General features: G+C 33.7%; 1 protein-coding gene across 1 annotated transcript in view; it reads left to right on the forward strand.

Annotated features, from left to right (window-relative positions):
• The window catches only part of ROCK2 (Rho-associated, coiled-coil containing protein kinase 2), a 167,997-nt gene that overhangs the window by 115,834 nt on the left and 41,908 nt on the right, over positions 1 to 10,255 (forward strand). The window contains exons 6-9 of the mRNA XM_011965282.1: positions 2,795 to 2,939; positions 5,750 to 5,888; positions 8,021 to 8,112; positions 8,846 to 9,005. Of these exons, the coding sequence (XP_011820672.1) occupies positions 2,795 to 2,939; positions 5,750 to 5,888; positions 8,021 to 8,112; positions 8,846 to 9,005 (536 nt within the window). The remainder of the gene's footprint in view (positions 1 to 2,794; positions 2,940 to 5,749; positions 5,889 to 8,020; positions 8,113 to 8,845; positions 9,006 to 10,255) is intronic.

Raw genomic sequence — 10,255 nt, forward strand, 5'->3', positions numbered from 1 at the left:
AAAAAAAAAAAAAAAAAAAAGAATGGTATTTATAAATCAACAATTGGGTGCTAGATGTGCTCATTGCTTCTGGACTTTTAGGCCCTGCCAGGTGACAGAGTTAGGGGGTATATATTGTATATGTTAAATGTACTAAACCATAAACCACATGTACACACGTTTATATTTAATTTTGTGTATGTCTGTATATATAGCATATTGAAAGTTAGGAGCTCATACTGCTAACTCTGATTCAAGTCCAGCACCACTAGGTTTATTCTAGTCTCTCTCCTTTCTTTTTTGTAATTTCTCTCATGAACAGTAAAACTCTTGGCTCTCATTATCTGCAATGTATTTACTTACCAGTTCAACCCTAGTATACACATAAAATTATTTCAGAATTGCCAGTCCTTACCCCTGTGACAAAAAGATTTGCTAACCAAAATATTATTATTTTTGTATACTTTTGTTTTTAATTAGTCTTACAGTATCCTGTTAAGATGTTATTTTCCAGAGTTAGTTTAGTTTGTTTCTTTCTGCCTTCTCTAATGTGGTTAGGTTATTTATTTATAAAACAGGTTCATTTCTTATTTTTTTGTATTCCATTTAGAGTTCCCCCCACATCCTGATTGGTTTTAATGTTTATTTTATTTTATTTTTTGGACACGAAGTTTCCTCTGGTTTTAAAAGATAGAGCTATACAAAATGTATGCTCAGAGAAGAGTCACTTGCTCCATATTCCCATACCCTGTTGCCATTACTCCCTTCTTTCCATCCTTTGACCACCCACCCACTGTTGGTAAACCAATCTCTTTAGTTTTTTACTTATCCTTCTCACAGTTCATTTAAACAGGGTTAGAGACTTGTTATAAATGTAGATTTCATATTCATATAATTTGAGAGCTTCCACATAACACACTTTTAAAATACTTTTAAATATCATTTTCAAATGTTTGTTTTAAAAACTTCAGTATGCTAGCCAAAAATCATAGTTAGAACATTAATTTTCCAAAAGCAGAGTGTTATTCACATAGTTTAGTATATGAATATAGTTTACTATTAGTGATTACTATTACTATATAGAATATAATAGTTTATAACCAAAAAAAATCTTTAGTCCTACCCAAGTATTTATTCTGCAAGTGGTTATTTACACTGATAGGCAGCTTATCCTTCCAATATTCATTGTGTGGAACTTTAGTTGATTTGAATTTCACTGCATTTCTTAAACATGTTTATACTAGGTTGTTCCAGTTTCTTTATGCTCTTTTTTTGTATCTAACCTGTCATACCACCCTGTCTCTTTTAAACCCTAACTTATCCATCCTTTACAGCCTAACTTTATGCCAATTCTTTCTTATCTTGCCCTTTCTTCTCCTTCCTCTGAACCTTTGAATGCTAAGTAATTTTTCCTTTGGTTGCATGTGTGTGTTTGTGTTTGTGTGTGTGTGTGTCTCCAGTGAGTTGGTTTTAGTAGCTAAGTCTCATATGTTTTTAAAAACCTGATTTCTGTGGATGTATGTGAAATCAGGAAATTTTGTTTAACCTAATAAGCCTCTGTTAATTTTTTCCCCCAACAGAAGTCTAGACTATAGGACAGTCCATGATAAAAATTAATTGTATACCCTGCCTTTTGAAGTCAGGCACTGTCTTGTTCATCATTTGTCCTTCGTAGTAATCCACACACAGTGTTACTCCCATGGTTTGCTCAATTATTTCCATAAAATTTATTTTTAAATTTCTATTCAAACTAAAATAGCTTTTATTCTCTATTTGCTATATATGTGGGAAAATAAAGCCATTGAGTTAGTTCTGTCAATTTGAGAATGAATGAAAAGATTTTTTTCTATAACATGTTTTATATAAAGTTACATGAATTAGGTTTACAAAATGTGTTCAACCTCCTTTTCTCAAGATAGCCATAATACTCAGTATTAAGTAGTTTGTATAGCTTCCTTATGAGGAATGTGGGCAACACACTCTTTACTGGGCAGGTCAAGGAAATAAAGGGCACTTAATCTCTCAAATCATTGCAAGTTGGACAGAGCTAGAGGTAAAGAAACACCATTTAGCACTATACTTCTCTAGTCATTTAATTTTGCAGCATGCAGACACACCTACCCCTATAATGGTTATTGTACTTGTCAAAAAGACATCAGGGAGGGGTTATTTTATTACCTATTGAAACTAAACACAGATAAGTGGTTTTTAAAAACCATCTTGCCAAATATATTGATGCCACAGCTACATATTTCTAAATATATAGCCTGGAAGTGTAGCTTTCACACTTCTAAGATCTTCTAATTTAAACATTTGATCTATTTCTTTGTTTTTTGCTTGGTAATATAAGAGCCAATTCTTTATTCAGCCTCCAAACTGGGGCCCTTTGTTATCTTAATTGTTTCAGTTTATTCTGGAAATATGAAAGCTTCCTTTCTCTAATGATTCTTTTTTCTAGGTCAGCGTCCTTAAGACCACATTTTGTACTAACTTTACAACTACTTTATAGTGTAAAAAATAAGAAACAGAAAAGTTGTTGATTTGCCTGGAATCTCCATTTTACCACCTTTTTCTTTTGTTGAGGAAGCCTCCTGTATTTTAGAGTTCACAGTTTATTCCTATCTCCCATAATTGAGGCATTTTAATGCATTTTCCAATGTATTTATTCTCTGTATCCCAAAGTCATGTCAGCAGAGAAGTTCTGTTGGTAGCAATATGTAATCACTGTATATCTAGTAATAAATGGATTCATTGCATTTATAAGTGTGTGTTTTTACACTGATCTGTTTTTTCTTTATCTCTCCTGTTTATGCAGACAGGCATGGTACATTGTGATACAGCAGTTGGAACACCTGATTATATATCACCTGAGGTTCTGAAATCACAAGGGGGTGATGGTTACTATGGGCGAGAATGTGATTGGTGGTCTGTAGGTGTTTTCCTTTTTGAGATGCTAGTGGGTAAGTAAATATTTTAACTTTTTTCAAAACACTTCTTATAATACTTTATATCAGTCAAGAATTTGAGAATATAAGGAAATTAATTGCCTTTGTCGTAGGGAAGAATTGGATTTCTGGAAACTTTGAATTAGTAGTATCTGATAGGGCAGACTGTTAATTGGAAAATTAATAACAAGCCTGATGCTGGCATGGTGATTAAATGGAATAAGTAGAATGTAAAAAGAATTAAAAATATATCACCAGGAAATATTTCTCCAGTAGACATTTTTGAATTATTAAAATATTAGAGCAAGAAGCAAGTTTATGGCTTCAGTGGGCCTTCATTCTAAGATTTTCCTTCTTTTTTTTTTTTCTTTTTTTTCTGAGGCAGGGTCTCACTCTGTTGCCCAGGCTGGAATGCAGTGGCATGAACACAGCTCACTACAACCTTGACCTCCTAGGCTCAAGTGATCATCCCATTTTGCCCCCCGAGTAGCTAGGATTACAGGCACATGCCACTAAACCCACTGATTTTTTTTCATTTTTTGTAGAGAGTGGTCTTGTCGTGTTTCCCAGGCTAGTTTCAAACTCCTGACCTCAAGTGTTCCTCCCACCTCAACCTCCCAAAGTGCTGAGATTTTAGGCATGAACCTCCACGCCTAGCCCTCTAAGATTTTCTTGATCAATCATATTTGTTATAGTGTTTCAATATAAGACTTAATATTTGTCCCAATAATAGTAAAGTAAAAATCTCTTTAGTTTATGTGATTACATAATTGATTTCGTAAACAACTGTATTCCTTCCATTTACTACTTGCATATATATTTTGTTTGTAATTCTCGTGAAATAAATTATAAATATAATGTTTACCATTTGATTATCAAGATAAATATATTTTATAATAACATTGCAGTTTTAGAAAACTCAGAGACAAATTTAGTTATTTCTTCTTTTTTATGACCAAATCAAAATTTGAAAGGCTGAAGTATTTCAAAACTTTCTTTACATCATAGATTTCATTCCTAAGGTTTCCCATTTCTAAGTACTCGGGTCATAAAAATATTAATACCTTTGGGCTAAGGAAGCCAGTGACGTGGCATGGGGATGAGGGTTGAAAATGTAGTTAAATCCACTTTCCAAGGCAAGTATGTCAAGGCTAGTAACATAATATGGAATTAATTAGAGTTAAAATATACTTTTTAGAATTAGAGAATATGTTTTCTAAAAGGTGAGCCTAAAAGAAATGGTAGTGTAAAGCCTGTATGATAAAAGACTATGGTTATTGCTAAAAAATCAGAAATTTTTCATAAATTGCAAGTTTAAATAATTACTGTTGAACTTTTTTGTGGCATAAATTGCTTTCTTTTGATGACTGTCTTGTGTATGTAGCATTGATCTTGTTATGCTTCGTTTCATGTCATAGTATGACCTACTCTATTTTGGGCCTTTCAAAGTGAGTCTCTTTGTACACATTATATGGTCCTATGTAGCTGTCTATTCTCCCACCTCTGGCCTAGGTTGTGTCTTGTAATCTTTTGAAAATAGAATATATTCTCTTTTTGGCCTAGACACGCTTTCCTAGGGATTTACAAAATAAGGTACTTTAGAGTAAGTAATTTGGCTTATTCGATGAAGAGGCCATTTAAATTCTCACGACTGCGAGGCTGAGTGGTGCTAGCTCAGCTCTTCAGGAGCCTGAGTGAGGCAGGAGGATTACTTGACCCCAGGAGTTCAAGGCCAGCCTGGGCAACATATGAGATACTGTGTCTAAAAATAATAATTAAAGAGTAGAATTAAAATAAATACAAAATTTTTAACATAAAGTTAAAAAATAAAGTAAAAGTTAAAAAATAAATTAAAAAAATAAAAAAATATTGAATTCAAAGCTGCCCTCTACCTTTCTTTGAACACAAACAAAAAATAACTACCTGAAGACATTTTTTGAAGTTTTGGATTGGCTGATTTACGAAAGTCAGGTTTTCATTAAAGTTCCTTGTAGTGTAGGTGTACTCGCAGAGCCTGTAACACTTGTGGCTTTAGCTCAGTACTGGCCAGAATGGTGCCTTCAACATTTTCTATCTTTATACTTGCTTCAGTGCATCTATCACAGTCATTAGTAAGAACACTGCATGGGGAGACCATTTCTGCCCTCTTTCAACTCTAGCTACATGTCATTTTAAGCTAGTCACAGTCTGTCTCTTTGGGCCTGACTTCCTCTTATGTAAAATAATAGAGCTGGTTTAACTCTTGGAGCAGCCCTGTCTGGCCTATCATGATGTAAATGATTTAAATCTGTGCTGTCCAGTGTGGTAACCATTGGTTACATCATGACTTAAAATGTGGCTAGTATAACTAGGGAATTGTGTTTTTCATTTTGTGTAATTCATTTTAACTTTAAATTGCCACCTGTAGCTAGTGGCAACTGTGGTGTATAGCGTAGCTCTACAGAGTGATTTCAAAATGCTGATCCAGCCCAAGCATTAACGGACTCTGACTGATCTGACCCCACACAGGAAATCTTTCTCTTGCACTATTCAGTAAAACATTTCCTTTCTTACGTTAAAAAAAAATCTCAACACATTCTGGAGTTATCATTGATTTTATTTTGCTTTTAAGGGGTGAGGGGTCATTGGTGGTGTTACAATTTAAATACATTCTTTGTTTTAGAATATAACAATATGTCTGTTGTTTTGACTGGGACTCTGTGCCCATAGAATATTTGTTCTTCACTGCATGTGACAAATTTCAACTTAACATACTTAAATATTAGGTGAAAAGTGTTTCCTTTGCATTCTCTGTTACACTCAGTATCTTCTTTCTTGAAATTTAGGGGATACTCCATTTTATGCGGATTCACTTGTAGGAACATATAGCAAAATTATGGATCATAAGAATTCACTGTGTTTCCCTGAAGATGCAGAAATTTCCAAACATGCAAAGAATCTCATCTGTGCTTTCTTAACAGATAGGTAATGTACATTGAATTTGTTTGTAGAGAAGCCCTTTTATGTTAAATTTGTAGAAATAAAAGCATACCTAGCTTATTAACATATGAAATCAGTCTGCCTCTCACTACCCAAGTAGCATCTAATTCTGGGTTAGCCTTTTCCTTCTGCTAAGCTTGGTGTTGGGCTACCTCCTTGTTATGTGTGTACAGCCCAGTTGTAATCAAACTCTAACCTTAACCCTCATGTCTAAAAAGGAAAAAATAGAACTTGGTAAAACAATGGATTTGAAAGAAATAAAACTTTTGTATTGTTCACATTTTATTCTCCAAGCTGGTTAATCCGTATTACTCTTATATAACTTTTGAGAGTATTTTGTGTAGATAAATACTCAGCAGGTTATAATCTTAAAAACTATTTGTGTTAAACTTGGGAGTGCTTCCTTCCCAACCCTTTTTAATTTACATTTGAATATGAGCAAGACTATCCTGGAAATTCTATACTTTTAAAAACAAAATAGATGAACAAAGGTGAGAAAACCTGCCCCAAAAAGAGAAGCTAGAAAACTCTTTGATTTGTCTTCCTTGTTCACTCCATTCCATTTTTTTCTAATGTCCCATTTTATATTTGTGATGGGAGTCATCCCATCAAAGGACCAACATATAGAAGAGGGTGCTCACACCCTTGTTCAAACTTACACATCAGCTTTGTGATCTTGGGGAAATTATTTTTACTTTTTTGGGAAATAATTTTACTCATCCATAAAACAGTGGGCTCAAATTACGTAACTAAGGGCATTTCTAGCTCTAATATGCTAAGGTTCCTCGGCACATCTTGTTTATTAATTTGTTACAAGCATTACTGCAGTGACTATCCTCACACATTCATCTCTGTATACTTTTTATAGGATAAAATCTTAAAGGTGGAATTCTGGGATACACATTTTAAAATTAAGTGATGTTACAAAATTGATCCCCAGATGAGTTACATCAATATGTATTTCCATTAACAAAATTGTTTTCCTCTCGTCAAACTGAACATTATAAAATGTTTTTTCTTTTTTTCATCAAAGAGGATAATTATTTTTATTTGTCAATCATTTGTAGAATAAAACTTTAATACCTGTTAATTACATGGTTGATGAGCAGTCGGTGCTCGTAAACTCAAAGTAAAATGGAAATGACAATTTATATATTAAGACCTGGAGATGAGGAGATGTTATCTTTGAAAAGAAGGAGAGATGCCTCTTTCTAGAGGATAGGGTGGAAGAAGAACACAGCCTGTATGTTTGATGTGGGCACTGAGCAGGATTGGTAGGGTTGGTCATAATTTGTGCTGGATGATAAATTGTACAACAGGGTGCACCTGTTTTATGTTTATAAAAGGAGTGTTATGAAATATTTAAATTAGTAGTTATGGGGCAGGGGTGTGCAATCTAAGGAATGATTATAGGTGGAAAACTGATATTTTGAAAATAAGTTAATGCCATAAATATGGCTAGGAGCACTTCCCCTTAAGGTCTACAGTTTTCCTATTTATGATAAACATAGTTCCAGGGCCTTGTATAACACAGATGCTATTTCCATACACTCTTCATTGAAGACTCAGAAGTTCAAAGAATGAAATTCTTTGTAACACTTTTCATATATGCAGAATGATAACTTTAATATACATGTAGAGATGTAATTTACCAGAATAAATGTGGATAGCTTCAAACATAATATATGAATTCTTTTTAGGAAAGGGAGAGATTTTGAAAATAATATTTCTATTAGAGAAGTTTTGAATAACTCTTCTCTGCCAGAAGTTAGACCTATGTCTCTTTATATCCTGAAGTTATTGTCATTCAGTCGTGGCACATGCAGGTGAATTTTTTTACTTGATAGTCTTACGTACTTTCGTTTGATGCAAACTATAGACAGAAACATTTTATTTTTCACGACATTTATTATGCATTACAGTTTTTTAAATCTATCTAAAGAGATCACATACTGTAACATGGGATTGCTTATTTTTGAGAAACATTTAAGCTGAAGCTTTTAATACAAACATCTCGAATTTACTTGAGATCTTTATTTTGGTTAAACTATTGACGTAGAGATAATCTTTTTATTTTACAATTTTTAAATAATACAATCTTTAACTGCATTATTTAGGGAGGTACGACTTGGGAGAAATGGGGTAGAAGAAATCAGACAACATCCTTTCTTTAAGAATGATCAGTGGCATTGGGATAACATAAGAGAAAGTAAGTCAATAAACCTAAATATTTTCATTCCATCACATTCTGAAACTCATAATTTGATTTCTTTTTTGAAATAACAAGCATGTTTGATAACACTTAATGCTAACTCATTTTCAAATTGAGAAATTTCATTTCAAATTTGTTCTGTGGCAGTATTTATAACAATATTCCTCAATATCTTTGCAAACTGTTAGCAGTATTTCTCAACACTTTTATAATAAACATTACACATTCCTTAATTTGCTAAGTTAAGCTTTGTAGATCTCAATAATTTTCAGAATCAAGGGAATATAATCCTTTAATTTAAATGTGTTTGATTTGACAAATCAACAATTACTTATGGAGACCATACTCTGTTAAATATTGTGGTAAGCATAGTATCTTATTTTTACTATGTATATATGACATTGATTCATTTTAAGGGTAAGAAATATTTCTGTTTTGAGAACGTAGAAAATTGAGATCTGTAAAATCTGTGCAAATTATTGCTGCTTGTAATTTTTAACAACTAGAATAATATGTTGCTTTCCTTGTTTAATGGATTAATCTGTATTTAAAACTGATCTAATATAGCATTAAATTACAAAATTTTAATTCTGTGAATCGACAAAATGGAAAATGCACTGCTATAAATTTATATAGTGTTATTAAATAATAAATAATATATCATAATAAAATAGGATGGTTTATATATTTTGATTGTGAATGAAATAATTTATTTCTTTTCTTTTAATAGCGGCAGCTCCTGTAGTACCTGAACTCAGCAGTGACATAGACAGCAGCAATTTCGATGACATTGAAGATGACAAAGGAGATGTAGAAACCTTCCCAATTCCTAAAGCTTTTGTTGGAAATCAGCTGCCTTTCATAGGATTTACCTACTATAGAGAAAATTTGTATGTAGTTTATTATTTATTCATATTTACTGTTTTTAGAATCTCGCTATAAGATGATGTCTTATTTTGAGACTGAATTACAGAAGATAAAGTGCTAATTTGTTTTTTCCAAAAGAACTATCATCAGAAGAATTCTTAATTTTATTTTATTATTTCTGAATGTTATATGTTATTCATTTATAAGTTATTGCAAGACACCATTTTACATTATTTTGGGGATATAGAGTAAAAGCAGATACTTATTTTTGAAGAAGCTTGTCATCTCATGAAGGATATAAGAGAATTATATAGTCATAAAGAAGGGTAAAATGTGACAGTTGCCTTAAGAAAGATGCTAAGAGAATCTGGGATGGTTCAGAAGAAAAACAGAAATCATCTCTTTTGGTTGGGAGTAGGGAGAAGTCAGGTCAGATCTCTGGGAAGAGGCAGCATTTTAGCCAAGTCTAACAAGAAGAAGTTTTGAGTGGCTGAAATATGGGGAGATTAGGGGACAGTTGTGAGGTGTTGAATAGTGGAAGCAAATGTTGGGAATGTGAGCACACATTGGGAACAGAGCACTCACATTGAGTCCGGTAGCACTCAAACATAGAGCAGGTGCTACTATATCATGACTGTTTAGAGGACTCGATGAGACTACGTGGTTTTCTTGCCTGTAATCTCTGCATCTAGCAGAGAGTCTGACACAAGATCATTCAATAAATATTGGTTAACTGGAATGAGTATTGGATGTAAGATTAGAAAATATGTTGAGGATGGGTGTGGTGATTCACACATGTAATCCTAGCACTTTGGGAGGTTGAGGTGGGAGGATAGTTGAGCCCAGGAGTTCTAGACCAGCCTAGGCAACAAAGTGGAACCCTGTCTTTAAAAAAGAAATAAAAACACTTGAGTACGGTGGCTCATGCCTGTAATCCCAGCACTTTGGAGGCTGAGGCAGGCAGATCACATGAGGTCAGGAGTTTGAGACCAGCCTGACCAACATGGAGAAACCCTGTCTCTACTAAAAAATACAAACTTAGCTGGGCATGGTGGCACATGCGTGTAATCTCAGCTACTCTGGAGGTTGAGGCAGGAGAATCGCTTGAACCCAGGAGGTGGAGGTTGTGGTTGAGCTGAGATTGTGCCATTGCATGCCAGCCTCGGCAACAAGAGTGAAACTCCATCTCAACAAAAGAAAAGAGAAAGCCAGGCATGGTGGTTTGTGCCTATAATCCCAGATACTTGGAGGCTGAGATGAGAGGATCACTTGA

This window comes from Mandrillus leucophaeus, unplaced genomic scaffold (assembly GCF_000951045.1).
Source record: "Mandrillus leucophaeus isolate KB7577 unplaced genomic scaffold, Mleu.le_1.0 Scaffold72, whole genome shotgun sequence".
Taxonomy (NCBI): Eukaryota; Metazoa; Chordata; class Mammalia; order Primates; family Cercopithecidae; genus Mandrillus; species Mandrillus leucophaeus.